Source organism: Rhinolophus sinicus, chromosome X (genome assembly GCF_036562045.2).
Source record: "Rhinolophus sinicus isolate RSC01 chromosome X, ASM3656204v1, whole genome shotgun sequence".
Classification (NCBI taxonomy): Eukaryota; Metazoa; Chordata; class Mammalia; order Chiroptera; family Rhinolophidae; genus Rhinolophus; species Rhinolophus sinicus.
This window is the reverse complement of record NC_133768.1, coordinates 86,455,340-86,479,179: the sequence shown is the minus strand read 5'-3', so window position 1 is coordinate 86,479,179 and position 23,840 is coordinate 86,455,340. Positions and strand designations below refer to the sequence as shown.

Genomic DNA, 23,840 nt, shown 5'->3' with positions numbered 1-23,840 from the left:
ATTATGCTGAGGGGCAATGGAACTTGTAGAGTGCTCTGCTGAAGAAACAAATGGAACTCAGACTATGAGAACTCTGATAGTATGAGAAATGACCAAAAGCCATCCTCTTGTCAGTACACTGAAGCTACGAATAAACACTACACATAGATGAACTAGGCAATTACCTCCCCAGTTTGATCTCATGTATTAGCAATGGAATTCAAAGTTTCCCTTCACCTCACCCAAAACCATTTTCACTGGCTTTGCACAGTGCCCCACATTTCCACTCTAAGAAATGTGTTCCTTGGAGTTGAAACATTGCATCTCTAAGAGTCCTCACCACAAGAACCTTAGAATGACCCATCGACCTAAAATCTTCATTAGTCCCTGGACACGGATTCATTTGTCAGATTGATTTTCACAGGAACTGCTAGCTGAAAGCAGGGCCCTAAAACACAATACAGGTAAGACGTGATAAGGGCAAGGTGCCAAGGTGGAGCATGTGGGAGAATAGTCTTAGATAAGGGCTTCTGGAGTTTGGAGTTGGAAGCCCTAAGAAGTGAATGAATGGCAGGAGTGGGAACTTGGTCTTCAGAGGGAGAGTACCATGGAAAGATGAGCAGGGAGAGAAGACCATTCTTTGACATCAAATACTTCTGACTAAGTATAAAGTAAAGCTGGAAACAGCATGAAGAACAAGTAGAGTGTTGCAGCCACCATAGAACAGGCCAGGCAAGCTCTCATGACATCAAGTCACTAGACAGCAACCCCAAAGTTGGCATAGTCTCTTTTATCCATCCCCCATGTCACAAAAATATAAAAAAGAATAAGTTGAGCATTACGCTAAGTGCAAGAAGCCAGACACAAAAGGATATATATTATATGATTCCATTCATGTGAACTATCCAGAATAGGTAAATCCATAGAGATGGAAAGCAGATTAGTCATTGCCTGTGGAGATGGGAGGTAGGGAATGGGGAGTCATTGCTAATGAATATCGGTTTCTTCAGGAGATGATGAAAATATTCAGAATTGGATGATGGCAATGGTTGCACAACTCTATGAATGTACTGGAAACTACTGAATTGTATTTTTTAGAGGGGTGAATTTTATGGTATGTGAACTATATCTCAAAAAAATTAATTAAAAAAGAATAGATAACCCTTTTAATCATGTAGATCCTGAACAAAATCAAAGATCAACTTCAAAACCCTACCATCAGGATTTCTTGCTCTAAAAAGATTTTTAATTCCACTTCATTCTCCTCCTAACTCATGGCAAGGTCCAATGGCAGTGCCACTGATGAGCTGAGGCCCTTGTGAAGAGCTCACACACTGGCACCTCAGCAGTTGCTAGCAAAGTCAGTTGCATGACTTTGGTGGTGGTTCAATCCTAAATCTTTAACTAAAAGTAATTCTGAGACAGAACAAGGGCACATACTGGACATAAATTCTGTCATTTTTCACTTCCTCCCTCTGAGATGTTAATAAGAGAAGCTGCTCTACATAATATGGGGCATCTTCCCAAATTCAGAGTGACATTATTGGCAGGATCAGAAGCAGCTACATGAAAGTCATACCATCCCTCTCCCTACTCTTTGCCATCACCTAAGAATTTCAAAACTCTTTGTAGCCACACAGATGGTTCTGTACCATGAGAATCTGTTCTGGATTAAATCATGTTTTATTGAGGTCCTTCTAGTACTTTCACAACTAAACTTCCTTCAGGAGGATCAACCATATAACAGTGATTAGAGCCAGCCTCAAGCACACTCACCCTGTAATTTAAAGGCCACAAAAGAAAAGTAAGTATCTCGAGACAAAGAACTCAAAAAGGTTCAAATGCCTGAGGCCAGATTTCTAATCAGAGCTCCCCATTCTCATCTTTTGACCTTTTGTGTCAACCCACAGGATACCTACCCTTTTTTTTGAAGTATAAACACTTTGTTTATTGAGATATAATTGACATATAACATCGTATAAGTTTAAGGTATACAATGTGATGATTTGATTCACATATATAACTGTGAAATTATTACCACAATAACTTTAGTTAACACATCCATCACTTCACATAATTACCATTTTGGGGGGGGTGCAGTGGTGAGATTGAGATTTACTCTCTTAGCAACTTTCAAGTATATAACACAATATTGTTAACTATAGTTACCATACTGTACATTAGATCCCCAGAACTTCATCTTGTAACAGGAAATTTGTACCCTTTGACCACCATCTCGTCATTTCCCCCCACTCCCAGCCCCTCACCATTCTATTCTACTTCTAAGAGTTCAGCTTTTTAACATTCCACATATGTGAGATCATGCAGTATTTGTCTTTCTCTGCCTGACTTATTTCACTTAGCATAATGACCTCCAGGTTCATTCATTTTGTCACAAATGGCAGGATTTCCTTCTTTTTTACATCTGAATAATATTCCACTGTATACATACACCATATTTTCTTTATTCATTGATCCGTCGATGGACACTTAGGTTGTTTTCATGTCTTGGCTATTATGATAATGCTGCAATAAACACTGGGGTATATATATATATCTCTTTGAGATTTTGATTTTATTTCCTTTAGATATATATTCAAAAATGGGCTTGCTGGATCATATGGAAGTTCTATTAAAAAAAAACAAAAAAAAAAAAACCTCCATAATGTTTTCCATAGTGGTTGTACCAATTTATATTTCTACCAACAGTAATACAAAGGTTTCCTTTTCTCCACATCCATGCAATATATATCTCTTGTCATCCCCCCCCAGATTAGTCTCTTCTTTTTTTATTATTTGTTTCAGATGTACAAAACAATGTAATAGACATTTATCATTTATATCCCTCACAAAGTGATAACCCTTCTCCCCCAATCTACTACCCGTCTGACATTGCATACAGCTGTTACATTTCCACTGTCTCTATTCCTAATGCGGTACTCCACTTCTTGTGACCATACATATAACATTATAGTTGACATTCATTGTTCTTCAGCTTCAGGTGTACAGTGCAGTGATCAGGCATCTACACCATCCCTGAAGTGGACTCCCTAATAAGACAAGTGTCCATCAGATACCCTACAAAATCTTTACAACATTATTGATTATATTCCTCAACCTGACTTCCGTATCCCGGTGGCCATCTTGTGGTTACCTTTTGTGCTTTCTAATCCCCTCACCTTCTCCCTCATCCCCACCACATCTCTCATCTAACAACCCTCAGTTTTTCCTCTATATCTCTGAGGCTGTTTATGATTAGTTTGTTCATTTATTCTTTTCTTTAGATTCCACATATAAGAGAGATCATATGGAGGATACCTACCCTTTTGAAGCAGGCCAGGGAAACAGAAAAGTCAGTGGATCCTGACCTATGGCCAAACTAGTAAAATGCCAGAAAGATTCCCTTTAAATAGAGTTAAATCAATAGTAGCAGATAACTTCGAATGAAATCATTTTGTATCTTTTCATTCCTGACATTTTGAAGAATAAGAACATTTTCTAGTTTAGGTAAAAGGATTTGTTATCTTCATGATTTTCAAAATGACATAAAGGGCCAGGTTTAAAAGGATTTTAAAATTTAAATGACTATATTTCACAGATGATTATAGCCTTTTAATTCTGGGCAGATTTGACCCAAAGTCAAACTTGTCAAAGACTGCGCTCCCTATGTGAGAAGCCTCGTACCAGGTCCAAGAGTGAAATAACCAGTGCCAAGAGGCTTACAGTTCATGGGCCCCCAGATTCTTCTGGTCTGACAGTTCTGTTTTGCCCACCCCAGTTGCCCCCTTGGAGCGAGGATAACTGGAAGACACAAAGGCCTAGTAGTTGATTTACACAATGTTTTATTGAAGCTATTTTGATGCAGAAGTTTTGATTCGAGGGACATTCTGTCATGGTCTAAGAGAAAACCTTTACATTTTAAATTTGTTAACTTTTTTAGGTATTGCTAAGTAATGTTCTAATGTGCACAAGAGATGTCCCTATCTTATCTCTGAGATCATATAAGTAGCTTAGGGTTAGGTTTGGGATGCCCTTTGCACACAAGACTTGATAATAAAACAGTGATTTTGCATTTTGATAAAGTGGCTTTCAAAACAGTCTAGAATGTTAAGACCCTTTATAGTGGCTACTTCTTTAAACCATAGCCCAGTGGTTCTTAAACCTTATTCTGAGTCAGAATGGCCAGCTGAGTTTGTTAAAAATAAAATTCCGAAAAAAATGGCGGAGTGAGGTGAGCCTCTGTAAAGCTCCCCTGGAATTTACAAAGAATCGAACAACAAAAACTCCACCAAGGACTCCCTGCACAGCAGACAAGCAACACGAAGAGGCCCACTACTGACTGAAATCACCTACAGGAGTAAACAGAACTGCTGAAATATACGGGCTCTGAATCAGCAGCTGGAAGAGCTTTCGAACATCAAAAGCTCTCCGCATACCCACAGGGACACTGCGCCCTGTGACCTAGACGAACTATTAACAGAGGAGAAGCCTGTCTCCCAGGGAATCCCCCCATTGCGTGAGAAGTTGGAATAGTGCAGAGAAAACATAGCACTACTGTGTGGGAGAAGAAAAATAAGTTGCAGTTGGAGAAATAATAAAACATTCTACCAACAAGTACTGGCAAACAAAAGAAAGACCGCTTTCTATCAACCTGTTGCAGAAGTCACTCCTGTAGATGTCTAGGAAGAGAAATAGTAAACCAGTAATCGCCATGAATAACCAAGGCAACAAGATAGCTCAGAAAGAAAGTGAAAATCTCCAGAGAAGGCACTTAAAGATACAGAAATATGTGACTTAAATGACAGAGAATTCAAGATTGCAGTTCTGAAAAAACTCAACGAGATACAAGAAAACACAGATAGGCAGTTAAAGGAACTCAGAAACTCAATCAAAGAACAGCATGAGCATTTTACGAAAGAGATTGAAATCTTAAAAAGAACCAAATAGAATTTCTGGAGATTAAGAACTCAATAGAAGAAATTAAGAATGAAATAACCAGCTTAGGTAGTAGAGTTGACCAGATGGAGCAAAGAATCAGTGACATCGAAGATAGAAACCTGGAAATGACACAAATTGAAGAAGAAAGAGACTTGAGACTTAAAAGAAATGAAAGAACTTACAAGAACTTTCTGACTCCATCAGAAAGAGCAATATAAGAATAATGGGCATACCAGAAGGAGAAGAAAGAGAGAAGGGAACAGAGAATATATTCAAACAAATTGTCGATGAGAACTTCCCAAATTTGTGGACAGAACTGGACCCTCGAATCCAAGAAGCAAATAGAACACCTAGTTACCTCAATCCCAACAGACCTTCTCCAAGGCACATTGTATTGAAGCTGTCTAAAATCAACGACAAAGAAAGAATCCTCAAGGCAGCCAGGGAAAAGAAGACGGTAACTTACAAAGGAAAGCCCATTAGATTATCATCAGATTTTTCAGCAGAAACTCTACAAGCCAGGAGGGAGTGGAACCAAATATTCAAACTATTGAAAGAGAGAAACCATGAGCCAAGAATAATATATCCAGCAAAGATATCCTTTAGATATGAAGGAGGAATAAAGACCTTTCCAGACATACAGAAGCTGAGGGAATTTTCTAATACACGACCTGCACTACAAGAAATACTAAAGGAGGCTATTCGACCACCATCAACAGGGACAATTTGTGGCAACCAAAACTCAAAAAGGGGGAGAGTAAAGGCCTGAACCGAATATGGGAATGGAGAAAGTAAGCGCTGAAGAAAATGGAATACTCTAAATATCAAACTTTCTTTTACATAAACTTAAGGGTAACCACTCAAAATAAATCCAGAATTGAAATATATACTGAAATAAAAGAAGAAACAGAGGGAAACATCATAGAATACCACCACACAGAAATAATAGACAACAACAAAAAGGCAAAGAAACAATGGAGACACAACCTTACCAGAAAACTAAGGATAGAATGACAGGAAATCCTCACATATCAATAATCACCCTAAATGTAAATGGACTGAACTCACCAATAAAAAGGCACAGAGTAGCAGATTGGATCAAAAAACTAAACCCAACCATATGCTGTCTCCAAGAGACACATCTCAGCTACAAGGACAAGCATAGACTCAAAGTGAAAGGGTGGAAATTGACACTCCAAGCAAATGGTACCCAGAGAAAATCAGGTGTAGCCATAATGATATCAGATGAAACAGACTTCAAGGTGAAAAAGATAACAAGAGACAAAGATGGACATTTCATAATGGTGAAGGGACTGTACAACAAGAAGACATAACAGTCATCAATATTTATGCCCCCAATCAGGGAGCACCAAATACACCAAGCAACTACTAACAGAACTAAAGGGAGAAATTGACCAAAACACAATTATACTAGGGGACTTAAATACATCATTGACAGCTATGGATAGATCATCCAAACAGAAAATAAATAACGAAATAGTAGCCCTAAATGACACATTAGATGAAATGGACATAATTGACATTTATAGAGCACTTCATCCTAAAACATCAGACTATACATTCTTTTCTAGTGTACATGGAACATTCTCACGGATAGACCATATATTGGGACATAAAATCAGTCTCAACAAATTTAAGAAGATTGAAATCATACCATGAATATTCTCTGATCACAAGGCTTTGAAATTGGATATCAACTGTAAAAAGAAAGCGGGAAAAGACAAATACATGGAGATTAAACAAAATACTTTTAAAGAAGGACTGGGTCAAAGAAGAAATTAGAGGAGAGATCAAAAGATACATAGAAACAAATGACAATGAAAATACATCCTACCAAAATTTTTGGGATGCAGCGAAAGCAGTTTTAAGAGGGAAATTTATCTCATTACAGGCCTATCTCAAGAAACAAGAAAACTCCCAAATAAATAACCTCATGTTACACCTTAAAGAACTAGAAAAAGAAGAACAAGTAAAACCCAAGGTAAGCAGAAGAAAGGAAATAACAAAAATTAAAGCAGAACTAAATGAAATAGAGAATAAAAAGACAATAGAAAAAATTAATATGACAAAGAGCTGGTTCTTTGAAAAGATTAACAAAATTGACAAACCCTTGGCTAGACTTACTAAGATAAAAAGAGAGAAGACACTGATTAACAAAATCAGAAACGTAAAAGGGGAAGTTATCACGGACACCACAGAAATACAAAGGATCATCCAAGAATACTATGAAGGACTATATGCCACCAAATTCAACAACCTAGAAGAAATGGACAAGTTCTTAGAAACATATAGCCTTCCAAGGCTGAACCATGAAGAACTGGAAAATCTAAACAGACCGATCACCAGTAACTAAATTGAATCAGTCATCCAAAACCTTCCCAAAAGCAAAAGTCCGGGACCAGATGGCTTCACTAGTGAATTCTACCAAACCTTCAAAGAGGATCTAATACCAATTCTGCACAAACTCTTCCAAAAATTGAAGAAGAGACAGTACTCCCTAACTCATTTTATGAGGCCAACATTACCCTGATACCAAAACCTGGTAAGGACAGCACAAAAAAGAAAACTACAGACCAATATCTCTAATGAATACCGATGCAAAAATCCTAAATAAAATTCTAGCAAATCGAATACAACAATGCATTAAAAAGATTATTCATCACGACCAAGTGGGGTTCATCCTCGGGCACAAGGATGGTTCAACATACGAAATCCATCAATGTGATACATCACATAAACAAAATAAAGGACAAAAATCATATGATTATATCAATTGATGCAGAAAAGCATTTGACAAGATACAACATCCATTTATGATTAAAACACTTAATAAAATGGGTATAGAAGGAAAATACCTTAACATAATAAAGGCCATATATGACAAGCCCTCTGCTAATCTCATAATTAATGGAGAAAACTGAAGCCCTTTGCTCTACGTTCAGGAACACGACAGGGATGTCCCCTATCACCTCTGCTTTTCAACATAGTGTTAAAGTCCTTGCCAGAGCAATCAGGCAAGAGAAAGAAATAAAAGGCATCCAAATTGGGAATGAAGAAGTTAAATTATCACTCTTTGCAGATGACATGATGCTATATATAGAAAACCCTAAAGACTCCACCAAAAAGCTATTAGAAACAATCAACGAATACAGTAAAGTTGCGGCTACAAAATCAACGCACAAAAGTCCATTGCCTTCCTATATACTAACAATGAAATCTCAGAAAAGAAATAAAAACAATTCCTTTTGCAATTGCAGCAAAAAGAATAAAATACCTAGGAATAAACTTAACCAAGGATGTGAAAGACCTATATGCTGAAAACTATAAGACATTTTTGAAAGAAATTGAAGAAGACACAAAGAAATGGAAAGACATTCCGTGCTCATGGATTGGAAGAATCAACATAGTTAAAATGGCCATATTACCCAAAGCAATATACAGATTCAATGCAATCCCCATCAAAATCCCAATGGCATATTTTAAAGAAATAGAACAAAAATCATCAGATTTGTTTGGAACCACAAAAGACCCTGAATAGCCAAAGCAATCTTAAGGAAAAAGAACAATAATGGAGGTATCACACTTCCTGACTTTGGCTTGTACTACAGGGCTACAATAATCAAAACAGCATGGTATTGGCAGAAAACAGACACATAGACCAATGGAATAGAATTGAGAACCCAGAAATAAAACCACATAAATATGGACAGATAATTTTTGACAAAGAAGCTAAAACATACAATGGAGCAAAGACAGCCTCTTCAATAAATGGTGCTGGGAGAATTGGATAGCCACGTGCAAAAGAATGAAACTGGACTGCTATTTGTCACCATGTACCAAAGTTAATTCAAAATGGATCAAAGACTTAAGCATAAGACCTGACACAATAAACTGCATAGAAGAAAACATAGGTACTAAACTTATGGACCTTGGGTTCAAAGAGCATTTTATGAACTTGACTCCAAAGGCAATGGAAGTAAAAGCTAAAATAAACGAATGGGACTATATGAAACTTAAAAGCTTCTGCACAGCAAAAGAAACCATTGACAAAATAAAGAGGCCACCAACTGAATGGGAGAAGATTTTTGCAAACAGTGCCTCCGATAAGGGGCTAGTATCCAGAATATACAAGGAACTCATGCAACTCAACAACAAAAACAAACAACCCAATTGAAAAATGGGCAGAGGACTTGAAGAGACATTTCTCCAAAGAGGACATACAAATGGCAAATAGACATATGAAAAATGCTCAACATCACTAATCATCAGAGAAATGCAAATCAAAACCACAATGAGATATCACCTCACCCCAGTCAGAATGGCTATCATCAACAAGACAAACAATAACAAATGTTGGAGAGGCTGTGGAGAAAAGGAACCCTCATACACTGTTGGTGGGAATGCAGACTGGTGCAGCCGTTATGGAAGGCAGTGTGGAGGTTTCTCAAAGAATTACGAATAGAATTGCCATATGACCCAGCAATCCCTCTTCTGGGTATCTACCCAAAAATCTGAAAACATTTAGAGATAAAGACACGTGTGCTCCAATGTTCATTGCAGCTTTGTTTACGTGGCCAAGACATGGAAACAACCAAAATGTCCTTCGATAGATGAATGGATAAAGAAGTTGTGGTATATATACACAATGGAATACTATTCGGCGGTAAGAAAAGATGATATAGGAACATTTGTGACAACATGGATGGATCTTGAGAGAGTAATGCTGAGCAAAACAAGTCAGACAGAAAAGCAGAGAACCATGTGATTTCACTGATATGTGGTATATAAACCAAAACAACAAAAGAACAAGACAAACAAATGAGAAACAGAAACTCATAGACACAGACAATAGTTTAGTGGTTGCCAGAGGGTAAGGGGGGGTGGGGGTGGGAGATGAGGGTAAGGGGGATCGAATATATGGTGATGGAAAGAGAACTGACTCTGGGTGATGAACACACAATGGGATTTATAGATGATGTAATACAGAATTGTACACCTGAAATCTATGTAATTTTACTAACAATTGTCACCCCAATAAATTTAATTAAAAAAAAATGTACCTAAGTGCACACTTAAGGTTTAGACACTTTATTGTAGCAAATGATATTTCAATACAAGGTCTTTCTAAGAAAAAAAAAAGAGTATCATCAATTTTCAACCACTAATGAATTAGTGAATGTAAGCAGTGATCTTCAAAAGCTGTGAACACCACAAATAGAGAGACAACTAGACATCATATGCCTCTTGGTGCGAAGTAATCTTGTCAAAACTTGATCATATTCACGATCAAGCCTCTAGATCTAAAAATTAATTTATGAGAAAGACCTGGACAGGGGAACTTGTAATCATCACAACGCAGAATATGGAAGGTTTACAGAACAAATAACTTGGTTTCTCCAATAAATAAATTTTAAGGAAAAATTACGGAAGGGGTATAAGAGACAAACCAACCAATTGGAATGTCTGAATATTTAATGCTATTAAGAAACAAAATTTACCAGAGGGTGGTGGTGGGGGGGGAGGTGGTAGATGACGGTAAAAGGGATCAAATATATGGTGATGGAAGGAAAACTGACTCTGGGTGGTGAACACACAATGTGACCTATAGATGCTGTATCACAGAATTGTACACCTGAAACCTATGTAATTTTACTAAGAATTGTCACCCCAATAAACTTTAATTTAAATAAACAAATAAAAAAAAATAAAATAAAATAAAATAAAATAAAATAAAATAAAATAAAATAAAATAAAATAAAATAAAATAAAATTCCCCGGGCCCACTCCCACCTCTAGATTTTGATTCAGTATGACTGGGGAGAGCCCCAGGAAACTGCACATGTGGCAAGAACCCAAAGTAATTCTGATAAAAATGGTCCAGAGAGGACTTTTTGAATAAAACTGCCTTAGAGTTTTGCCCACCCACCAAATAAGGTATTCAATCATCTTGACACCATATTAGGAGAAGCCGGGAGGTATTAGGTCCACCTAGACTTGCACATCTAACTAAATGGCCCCTTTGGAGTCTCTCTAATAGCCACAAGCTGAGTTGGGAATAGGTGTGTCTGGTTAGGATTGACTTGCTAAATGATACTGATGACTCTCTATTTGCTTTTACTTGCTTGCTCCTCGTGGATACCTTGTGCATCCTAGAAACAGAGATACCAGACATAGGTAAGCAAATCACATGGGTGGCTGCCTAATGTCCCTTCTTGCCAAGGGGCCACCTCGTAATATTGTGCTAACAGGCAAATTTTACCTTTTAAATAAGCTTAAAGGAATAATGTGAAAGTGAACTTGGAAGTTATGACTCAGGTAAGTGTTTTCCTAAAGAAAAGAGTTCCACTAAGTGGGAATTTGCTGGAGGATCCGAATATACCTAAAAGAAAACAAGATAAGTGGAAGCTGGCAGTTCAGTACTTTATGAGAAAAGAAGGCCTTAAGTCTCATTATGTTTTTCTTAGGTGATATCACAAATAAGTCTAAGTTCAAATAGATTCAATGTTTCCAAGTTGCAGGTAGAGAAAGGGATAATACAGCAATCCTCCTAGAGCCAGGTATATAGTTAGTGAGTGCATTAAGACACAGTGACCCCAATGAATTTTTGAATGAGATATTTCCTTTTCTCTTTTATGTTACCTCATGGTTTCTATTTCTTCCCACCAAAAAGAAATAATAGAAAAACTTTAACCTGACCACTGACCAACAATGTCATATAGCTCTGAAATTAATCATAATATTTTTATTCATTTTGTTTATGCATTATACTCGTCAAAACTATTCTAAATTACCTGAAATTACCAAGGAGAAAATTGAATTTGTTCACTTCCAAATGCCAATTGTCATCACAATGGCACTGATAGGATTTTTTATTTGGATTTCATTTGGGAAATGCCACTTCCTAAATGCCATTGCACAAGCTCAGCCTTGTTACTTTGGCATAACTGGTTTCTTAAGCAAATTGAGTTGGTCATCAAATTGCTTACTGGTAAAGTGTTGCACAGTATTAATTATATGCATTAATTGCCCATTTAACAATCTATGTGATTTTAACCATCATGAATGAAGTGATCTTTGCTAAGTTGAAGGGCATTGCTCCAATGTAAAACCAAGAAGGTGACAGTAAATCTAACACTGAAGTTATAAAAGGAATCTTCACATATTCCAAATTGTGATATGCATTTAGACATGAGGGATTAGAACAAATTGGAGTGTAGTGCAGTGGTTTTTCTTTCTCAGGTATGGCATATTTTCAGAAAGTAGAAATAAACCAATCTCAAAAGAGCTGAAGTGCACTTGGGAAATGGCATGAAATGGCAAGGAATTACATATCAATATAGAAGACCTTCCTGACTGTCAAAAAAATAACATTAATCAGATTTGAATTTGGTGTGTTTGGCTATTCCATTTTCTAAAGGCCAGTGTACAAAGTTTAAGAACAGCCTCGCTGGGCAAAATAAGATATGCTGCTCAGTTAGAAGGTAAGAACACTGATTTGTTTGTTTGTTTGTTTTGCCACCTTCAGAACAAGAGTATTCTGAAGGTATTTTGTATGCACAGTCAGTCACATATGATCTAATCTAATCTTAGTTCGTACACAGGCTTGTTAGTGACCCTGGGCAAGCCCTCTATGTATCTGGGTTTCCCCAGCTGAGATTTAAGGAGAATGATAATTCTAACTTCCCTCAAAGGCACATTGAGGATATTCAGTAATAAATGAATGTAATACATTCCAAAGTGATTTTGTGCAAATAACATATCTCTTGGAAAAATAGCCTATGGACTTTTCCTAAACAAACCCTGATTAACCTGGCTCAGGTGAAACTTCCATAAACTGACTACCAAAGTATTGAAGGTTGTTTCAAGGAAGGGTTGTGACCCCTTTTTCTTTATTCTAGAAAAATGTAAGGGCACTGGAGAAGTTTTATTCTGAAGGCAAAAATTCAACCAAATATGTAAAACCTTTTACTCAAACCCCTATTTAAACAGTCTTTGCTGTAGAGATGCCTTGTCTGATATGACTGCCAACTCAATTCTGGAGTCTGTTGGGGCCCTTTACAGTTTATTTACAGCAGCTGTCATGGTGGTTCCAGGGTTGAAGATATCCCTGGAATCTACCACATTCTCTTATTTGACTAAGGTAAGTAGAAAAAAATCAAGTATTCCAACTGGATCTGATTTTTTTTTCCAATTAAAACTATAAACTGGGTCTCAAATCAGTATTTGTCAGCCTTTACTATTATTAACATACATAAATATGCTTAGAGGGCAAATATAATTACAAATACAATCAGGAACATACCAGTCTTTAAGGATACCTTAACTTTTCTCATGACCTCTCCCCTCCATTTTGCTTGGCTAAGTAGCCGAGGTCTGGAGTCTTCCATGTCTTAGTTTTATGTCCTTCAGTTCAGTTTAGTTCAACACTTACTGAACATCGACCCTGTCAGACACTCTGTTGGCACTGAGCATAGAGAAATGAATATGGTTCCCACGTGCAAAGAGCTCACAGTGTAGTCGGAGAGAGAGATATGTGAAAACAATAATGCTTAATGCTCAGCACCCAGTTCTCCATTTCTAATACCATTCTCCAATAAAAGAAACCAGGAGTCCTTGGAGAAATGAGTCATTCTAGTACTGGGATGGGGATTATACAAGATGTAGTTCCAGAAAGTAAGGCAGTACTCAAAGGAAAACAACAACAAAAGCAGCCCACATTGATTGGGGCATGTCAAAGGGGCAAGCAAGCCAGTAGAAAGCTCCCAAGTCTAAAGCTGAAACAATTTGAGAAACAAAATAAGTAGTATTGGATTTTAATGCAAAATGTAAAACAAATATCCATGAGTCCATACTGCTAAAAATAGTTGAATTCTTTTGAAAACAATGGAAAAGAGATAAAGCTCTTGTGTAGAATTCTAAATAATTTATGTAGATACTCCACCCTCAAGGAGGTGGAGTACAACTCCCTACTCATTAAGTGTTACCTTTGTTGAGTAAGTTCCTTCCAGAGTACAGTATGGAATGTGGAAGAGAAAGTAATTTTATAACGGAGAACCCTGACAGACACTACCTCAGCCAGGCGATCAAGGTCAACATCAATAGTTATAAGTCTTGTTGATATTATATGTCCTTGATTTGATTTAATGAAAAGAGCATTTTACCTCTGTGGTCTTCCTCCCCATAACCTATAACCCCTGTCTAACTATGAGGGAAAAGTCAGACATATTCCAGTGGAGGGTCCTACAAAATACCCAACCAGTTCTTCTTAAAGCTGGTAAGGTTATCAGAAACAAGGAAACCCTGAGAAAACTGTCACAGTCCAGAGGAACTTCAGGAGACATGGGGACTAAATATAATTTGGTATCCTAGATGGAATCCTGGAACAGAAAAAAGACGTTAGGTAAAAACTAAGTAAATCTGAATAAAGTATGGTCTTTGGTTAATAATTTTTAAAAATAATGCTAATACAATGTGATAGGTGCTGCTAGGTCACATGTCCCTCCTCTCTGCTCTTTTCTCTCCCTCTCTACTTCTGTTATAACTCTTGGGTTTATGACAGTCATACCCTGTTTACTGATCTGACTCCCCCACTAGACTGAGTTTCATGAAGAAATTTTTAATAAAACCAACATGATGTTTTAGTGCATGTTGGGGATGATGGAAAGAAGGAGGTTTCTGATTTGACAACTGGATGTGAAGCAGAGTTCTGGTCAGTGAGCACATTGGACATAAAAAAAAAGGTTGCTCTCCAATCTCTCATGGTTTATTGGGGGACACAGATATATAAAAGAAATTAATATGATATGAAATCCCCAGAATAGAGGTGAGCATAGTACAAATGACCCAGACTGAAGATTTAGGGAAGGCTCCCTTCTTGAGAGGATGACTGAGTAAAACTTTAAAAGACATGAGAATGTATTAAGTTCAGAAAGGCTTGTTTACCACACCAAGGAACGTTAAAAACGTCTTCAGAGTTTTTAAAGATGGGAGCCAAATGATCAGAATAACTCTGGAGGCAGTGTAGTTTTCAGATTTCAAAAACACCTTCTATGGACAGGACTATAGAAAATATTCCAGGCCAGAGATGATGAGATTTAGAACTAATGTAATGGCTGGAGGAATAGAAGAAGAGAATGGTTCTGAAAGCTAGATTATGGATACAATTGCATGTGATGAGAAAAGGAGGGAGGAAGGGTTAAACTTCTGGGTTTGGGACTTGGATAATGTCAGTAGTACATGAGCCTTAAGTTCAAGCAAAATATCCCCAAACCAAAGTTACTACAGCCATCGAAAAATTAAATTAAGAAGAATCAAAATTAATGAAAGAGTTCATCCATGTATGCAGATAAAAATAACACAAGAGATCCCATGTCAATATCTAATTGAAGTGTTTCAAGAATACCAAAACCCAATCGAGGTAACTTTAGTGTCACCTTTAGGAAGTATGGCTGATTGTGATTATTATGAAAAAAGGTCAAATATAGTCAGTTCTGTTGTGTCCTAAAAGGAGAAAAAAATGAATTAGAAGGAAAAAAATGGAATTAAAAATGTAGTCAGTTAAAAAATGGTAGCTTAAAGAAGGAAATATTGACAATGTATCTCCAGCACACCCCTCCCTAAGTAGCACTCCTCTACCTTTGTTCACGCCTTTCAATTTACAACAGGAACCTTGGAAATGATAGTATCTGCAAGTGAGTCAGGAAGTCTGAAAGAGAAAAAGTAGGTTTATGAGGGATGCAACAGACAAGAATAGAGAATAAGTTAATATTTGGGATTTGTTGAGTTTGGGGTAACTGTGAGACATCCAGGCAGTCTTCTAGTAGGTAATTGGAGAACTGGGTATGAAAGCTATGTATGAGAAAAGTGATCTCCTGTGATTTACTCTCTTCTACTTTTTCTTCTACTGACAAATGGATGGTATTGAAATAGCATCATTACAGGTTAGCAGTACACATTGAATGTTTTTCTATACGCAGACCCATTACTAAAAAAACAAAGAAGTATTCATCTGCTCAGTACATAAGAAGTAAGATACATGAATTTGTTCATCTGTTAAGAGAATTTTCCACTTGTAACAAAAGGTAGACCCCAAGGTGCATGCTGAACAAATTGCTTTGCATAACTTTTCTTTTCTCTTCCTTAGCACAAGTCCTGCTCACAAATACTATCTGGCTATGGACCCTATGTCTGAATCACTTTATCTATCAGACACCAATACTCGAAAAGTCTACAAGTTGAAATCTCTTGTGGAAATAAAAGATCTGTCCAAGAATTTTGAAGTGGTGGCGGGAACGGGTGATCAGTGCCTTCCCTTTGACCAGAGTCACTGTGGAGATGGCGGAAGAGCATCTGAAGCTTCACTGAACAGCCCTCGAGGTAAAAAAGAAAAATCCTTTGGTCATCTAAAGATTTCATTTGACTTTTCAAAAATCTTAAGACTGATGCCATACTGTAGTCCATCTATCTTACTATGCCTCTAACAGACCTCATCTCTGAAGTCTATCTCAGAAGATAGGCATAGTCAGGACAAATTTTAATCCAATATGCATTAGTATAGTCATAACTTACTAAAACATTGAAATGCTACTTTTCTGATTGATAATTAATTATTGCCCAGAGCCCTCTGAGTGTCTCTCTGACACCCCATCCTCTCCCCAAGGACTATTTTCTGGAAACTTCTAACAGTCCAACAACCAAAGGGTTAATTCCTGGCCCAGCAAAGAGCCTCAAGGCTGTAGGCTTCTTCTACCACTGTTAACATTTAAATATGTTGAATATATTGAATATCTCACAGATTCTAAACATTCCTGGCTTTTGCCTAACAACCAACCTTTAATAATCCTTTCCTCTATTAATTTATCTAAATCCTTCTTGAATCTATTTATAGGTTCAATTTATATCAACCCTAAAATAACAAATTCCATTTTTTTTTCCTTCTATGAGAACTTGGCCTTACTTTTATTTGTCCTAAATTTACTTCTCAATCTTCGAGGGCCAACCCTTGATTCTCAATTCTGTTTCCGGGGATTTGTGAATAAATCTGTGTTATCCCAATAAGCTTCATGATTTTATAAACTTGAATCATATTCCAGTCTTAGGCCATCAGCTGATGGATAGTCAACTTTTAAGTCTGTCATCATGTATCATCCACTCTGTCTCCTTAATCATTCTTCTGTATCCCTTCTCCAAGATTGTGTGTGTGTGTGTGTATACGCATGCATTTATTTTAGTAGGTTTTACTGAAGTATTCATTTTAATGGGTTTTAAGAAGCCTATGTGGTCTTTTTAAAACTGTTACACAAATAAAATACATTTGTTGCAGAAAAATTAAAAAGAGGAGAATGCAAAAACATTTTTAATTAAAGTCCCCTATAATCCTACTACATAGAAAACCACTGTTAACATTTTAATGTATATCTGTCTAGACATTTTTCTATGCATATCATATATTTTATTCTCTACAAATGGAATCACATTATAGAATGCTTTTCTATAATCTGCTTTTCACACTTAATTTATTATGAACATCTTTCCATGCCAAAAAAAATTTGTGAGGTCAATGTGTTTAATTTGTTAGATGGTCAGTTACTATTTCAAATATTAAGAGGTTCCTCTTTAGCCATTTGACATTTGCCATATGGGGATTAAATTTCAACTACAATCAGAGTTTAAAGCTTTTCCTTTCTTCAAGGCCATATTCAAATCCTATCTATGTCTTTCATAAAGTCCCTCTGGTTAACCCTACCCATTAAATCTGAATTTCTTTAACAGTGTCTACATTACCCAATTAGCAATCGGTTATATTTTGCCTTCTTTTACTTTCCAGTTCTTTCATGAATAGGAGAGTTGTTGTTGTTGTTATTGTTGCTGTTTTTGTTACTACTGAAGTAAGCTGCTTGAGATGAGAAACTGTATCTAATATTTTTTTTGAATCTTCCCCACCTCCCCAGCAATATCTTGCACATTGTGGGATCCACTACACATATTTATTGTGTAATTGATCAGTTAGGTAACTCTTGCTTAAAGAGGATGATCTTTTTTCTCTAAAGGAACTTAAGTCCCCCAAGTTTCATGGTAAAGTGTTTTGAAATGTTTCTTTCTCCTCTTGTGCCAATTCTCATTTCTCACACACAGTAGGTCCGCAATAAATATTCAATAAGCAAGTGTATAACTCCGGTGCAACATGTAATCGGCTCATCTTTCAAGGAAATACATCAGACTGGGTCCCACCTTTTACACTGGTTTAGAACTCTTGCAGGTATTTTTAAGGATTCCTGCATAAGAGATAGGGAAGAAACAAACTTGTATTGTGCTGAAATTGACATCCTCTGGAGTTGATGCTAGTATGAAAACCACTCATCTCACCTACCACATTCAACCTGCCATATAAAGGATGAATATATCAGCTTTTCCAAATAAAGCAAGTAATTGCAGCTTTTTCCTTTTTTGGAAAGCAACAGTGATAGAGTCCTGATGAAGAGGATTTACATGAACTCTTAAAGCATCAGTAATGAGAGTGCCAAAATTTACGTATCTATTAAAGTTAATATTAAACTAAGTTTTTCTCATCATAGCTAGTAGTGCATTTTCCGTTGACTTGATTTACTCATCTTTCTATCCAAGAGTGGCCTTTACAATAATCTGGTACTCTTTTGTCATCCCAATGCGGTCAGGACCTTCAGAACATCTGGCCCAGGCTTCAGACAGCTGAATGTCTAATACATTTAAGACAGTTTTCACATTCTGAGCTGATGTTGGCAACATCTGCTTTGATCCAGTGAGTGAATAAGGATGTTTAAAGGAGGGGAATGTGTGGCTCACACTAAGTATCCACCACATCTCCTTTAACCATGTTAAAGTACTTGAAGACCCTGTGAGTAATCTTCAAAAATCACTTAGCAGAACCTCTGTCAAGACATCAGTAGCTCTTTAAAATGCTGGTCAGAATACTTAGGTACCTAGCCAGGGCATCTATCTCAGTGCCGAATATAGACAGCAATCACCGTTGGCAGTGAATCAGAATTAAGATTCTCATTATATGGAATGCTGCAGGGCAATTCCATAGACGTAAGTAGAAAGAAAAATCATAGAAGTAGTCATTAAAGCACAGAGTGCAAATTGAGAGTATTGCTAATTGCTAATTATGTTTTTGAGGTTCTCCTGCAGGTTCTTTATCTCTCAAGAAAGCTCAATTTGTTTGTTTTTTGCTTTACAACTACCATATACATCAGTTCCTTCCTTCTTCCACCTTAGAAGACAGCAAATAGTTAATGGATTTCTTTAAGTTGAGGTTTGATTTTTTTTCTCCCCACCTAGCAGCTAATAAAGAAAAGCTGAAAAGCTGTAGATCAGTAGTAAATGGAAACGTATATCTATGGAGTACCATTTCTAAGTTAGGAAAGAGAACTGGCACTAAGACTTTAACAAGCAACATATTGCAATAACAGGCAGGCTCTCCAACATGTCCTTAATTATGCAAGGTAAGTCAAATAAACACTAATTTGCAGGACAGCTAATTTGTTTTCTGAATCAATTCTAAAAATAGGATGAAACAAAATTTGCTTTTGATATCATTCAACCTAAAGTTGGAATAAATTATCAGATGGGATTAAGAACAAGTCATCAAAAGGTAAAAATTCAGAAACCATTTTATTTTATTTTGTTTTTATTTATTTATTTATTATTTATTTATTTATTTTGAGAAAAGGCAGTAAATTGGGTTAAGGTGCCTAGACTTTCTTGTTCAATCCATGTAATGCCAGTGTTTCTTTGAATGACCTTGTTTAAGTCACTATACCTCACTGTGGTTTCCTTTTCCTAAACACTAAAATAGATTTAATGATGCCATTGACTAGTTTTGTAACATTGGGCTAGTCATTTTTTTTTTTTTTTATTAAATTTATTGGGGTGACAATTGTTAGTAAAATTACATAGATTTCAGGTGTACAATTCTGTATTACATCATCTATATATCCCATTGTGTGTTCATCACCCAGAGTCAGTTCTCCTTCCATCACCATATATTCGATCCCCCTTACCCTCATCTCCCACCCCCCCACCCCCCACCCCCGTTACCCTCTGGCAACCACTAAACTATTGTCTGTGTCTATGAGTTTCTGTTTCTCATTTGTTTGTCTTGTTCTTTTGTTGTTTTTGGTTTATATACCACATATCAGTGAAATCACTTGGTTCTCTGCTTTTTCTGTCTGACTTGTTTTGCTCAGCATTACTCTCTCAAGATCCATCCATGTTGTCACAAATGCTCCTATATCATCTTTTCTTACTGCCGAATAGTATTCCATTGTGTATGAAAAAATGCTCAACATCACTAATCATCAGAGAAATGCAAATCAAAACCACAATGAGATATCACCTCACCCCAGTCAGAATGGCTATCATCAACAAGACAAATAATAACAAATGTTGGAGAGGCTGTGGAGAAAAAGGAACCCTCATACACTGTTGGTGGGAATGCAGACTGGTGCAACCGTTATGGAAGGCAGTGTGGGGCTAGTCATTTAAACCTTAGGTCTTGAGATTCCTCAGTTGCAAACTGAAGGGTTTGGTATTATCTCCCTCTCAGTATTAATATATTAAAATAACCACAGCTATAACTTACTGAGTGTCTACTGTGCCATATACTGTGCTAGATATTTTACACACAGTATCTCTAATCTTCACAATAATGCACAAAGTAAATAGTATTATCCTCATTGTATAGATGAGGAAACAGACTCAGATAGGTTAAGAAATTTGCTCAGGATCACACAGTTTACAGATAACACCAGAATTCAAACCAAGTCTACCTGACTCCAAAACTTATGATGCAAAAAAAGGGGTGGGGTGGCTCAGTGACTTCCACTATACTACATTGCCTGCCCTTCCTTTTAAAATCTATTATCTCTTTTGACTTCTCCAGGGGGGTAGGAAATGTTTGGAAAATGCTTTTCAATCTAATGACATGTATTCAAGGAAAACAAAACATTTTTATTTGCAAGATAAATGACTTTTAGTCTAGTTTTCTTTTTCTATTAAAATCATTCCTCTGATTTTTCTGAAATGGTAGTGTTCCCATAGTGCACAGCATAGTATTTACATAGTCTGTAAATGTAATCATTCAAATAAATCTATAGGAAAGCTTATCACATCTCTTTGGAAGATTCTGCAATTAGGAACTTCAGCAACTTTTTCTTAAGGGATTGAGGGAGGAAACCTTAACTTTATTAATTTGTTGGACTGAAACTGGTAACTACAAATTTTGTTTAAAGGAAAAATGAAAGTGTCCCTGAATAGAACTTCATGTAAGATAGCCCCCGGGTATTTATCTGGGAAGAATTTTTTTTCTGATCCAGATTTACACACTTTGATTTGAATCCCAATAAAGGGAAACATTTGCCATTTTACTCATCAAAACTTCAATGTAATGGGGCAAGAAAACAAGTTTAGCAAAGAGTTTGATGGTGTGCTAATCCCTGGCATTGTATGTGAGTTTGAATTGACTTTGAAAGATGCTTTTAAGACATGTATGGATGATGTAGTTGAAACTTAGGTTCCATTTATTATTTTTATTGCAACTTTCTTTAATTCTACAGAGAACTCAAACTAATAAGTCATGTAATGGATGACGAAGTACTTAAGCAGAATCTGAAATGGTACTAGGTGGGGATATAAAATAAAATTTGTGACAAGCTGAATACATTTATTTTTTTAAGTAGATATAGAGGCTGAAGGAGTGACTGGACAGGATGAAACTAATCAATGAGTTAATTTGGTTCCCTTAGACCTCACCAAGGATTATATTTCTATTTTCACGTGCATCTATAAGCAAACTGACCTCAGAACTTTAGCAAGGTTTAGGCACTATCCAGACGAGTGCAAACAGCCCCTGAGACATTCCCTAGGAGGAAAATGACCCTTAAATCTTGGAGCTTCCAAAAGTGTTTTTAGGTATTCCTGGTCCTAATCATACAGGAGTTACTTTGACTTTATTGGCAATTAAGGTAGCTGGGTATGATAAAGTCACGACAAAAACCATCTGTTTTGTCTCTACCTAGATCTATGTGAGGTGTATCCTGAGACTCTACTGATTCCCCTGGCATCCACACGCTATTCTGAAAGTCTAAATTTGGGGTTATTAGAAAGATGCTAAAACTCTGATCAGTGACATCTTGTTGATGTCACTGGTGTCTGTGAGGCAGAGCATACAGTATGCAAGCAGGTATGAAAATATTCTTTTAGTTCTCCTATACAATGGGGAGCAGTAAGTTTTTCCCTAAATTCCTTTATTACATGATCCATTATTGTGACATAACCATTTTGATTGACATTAAAGCCAGCCCTCAACAAAATTACAGGCAAGCCACAGCATTAGTAAACTGAATGCTATAATTAGGAAACTACAAATAAATCAGTATTGTTAAGGTAAAAATATTTGAGAGTAAAAGGAGCAGGATTAGGAAGTTTGGATTTTATATTATAGGCAAAGAATTTGAAGCAGGAAAGTGATATCATCCGATGTATACATTTTTTGGTAGATTATTTTGGTGATGGTACAAAATGCACTGGAGTGAGGCTGGGGCAAAGAAATCATAGGGAGTACTGATACGTATAGTGTGGCAATAGAAGGGCATTTAATGAAAAAGATGAAGAAGAAATCTTCAGGGGGAAAAAAGTGAACAAAGAGAGTTTGGCATCCAGGAAGCCAAGGTAATAGTTTGTTACAGAAGGTGTGGAAAACAGTTCAAATGTAACACATTTGCATCCATTGGATTAAGCTATAAGGCACTCATTTGTGACACTGCCATTGGTGTTTTAATGGTGATAGAGGTGAAAGCCAGATTTTAGTCATTTGATGAGTCAATGAGAGGTGAAAACATAAATACCACTAGTGAAGATCACTCTAACAAGGAGCTTGGTTATAAAACTAATAAGTAGTGAATGGACAAGGCACTCAAAGGAGGCTTTTTCTACAGGAGAGATGTAGCAATGGTGGTAGGTACATAGAAAGATACAGAAGACTGGGACCAAATGATGAAACAAGGTCTAGGAGGAAATGGGAATGGAATAGGCCTTCAATGGGAGGGGAGATTGAAGAGACCATCTTAAGAAAATGTGTAGGTGAAGGGATGAAGGTAAGTTTGTACGTAGAAGGAGCTAGAAGGTTGATGGTACATCATTCTTATAGCCTCAGTGTTCTCAGAGAAGTGAATCTATTTTGCTAAAAATGAGGATGTAAGGTTAGGCCTTGAGGTATGTGAGAAAGGTTTGGAAGAACCACTTAGTGAAGTAGGCTTTCTGGCTAAGATCAACATTCCACCACCCATGGCCAAATTTCCAGTTCAACTTCAAGGCATTTCCTGTGAGAAATTTCCTCCCACATACTTAAGATCTTAGAATCAGTGGCATCTTGAGAAAAATATGTTTGACAAAGTCTTAAAATTCAGGCAAAATATTTGTCCTGTATTGCCCAATGAACCTGTGCTTTTTCCACTTCTGGAGATTTCTTTCCTAAACTATTTTATTGGTCTCTCAGTTTATAGTAGCTACACCAGAGGACTTAGTGCCTATTAGGCAACCAGAATGGGCGCTTAACTTGTTATTCACAGTTGGCCTAATACATCTGCTTATGATAGTCAAAAGATTATGACCTTCTATTATATCAGCATCTGGAACTCGAGAACTTTTCTGTCTTTTCTGTTACAATCCTAAAGCTATAACACCGTAAGCCATTGGTGGGACAAGTCAGACAAAAAGAAAGAACTTATTTATATCTAGCCTTGGCTAATTGGTCCAGGTAACATCCATGGTTAATACAGAGAAACCAGTATTAACTTCATTTAAGTTTTATAAAGCTACAAAAGTATCATTAAGTGACTTTTTTGTTCTGCATTTATTTTAATTTT

At 36.7% G+C, this 23,840-nt stretch overlaps 1 protein-coding gene across 13 annotated transcripts in view; it reads left to right on the top strand.

The window, feature by feature from the left end:
- TENM1 (teneurin transmembrane protein 1) overlaps positions 1 to 23,840 on the top strand; it is a 1,181,603-nt gene that overhangs the window by 1,045,240 nt on the left and 112,523 nt on the right. For all 13 annotated transcript variants that reach the window (XM_074324280.1, XM_074324286.1, XM_074324287.1 and 10 more), the window contains 2 exons: positions 11,092 to 11,112; positions 16,082 to 16,314. In XM_074324280.1, the coding sequence (XP_074180381.1) occupies positions 11,092 to 11,112; positions 16,082 to 16,314 (254 nt within the window). The remainder of the gene's footprint in view (positions 1 to 11,091; positions 11,113 to 16,081; positions 16,315 to 23,840) is intronic.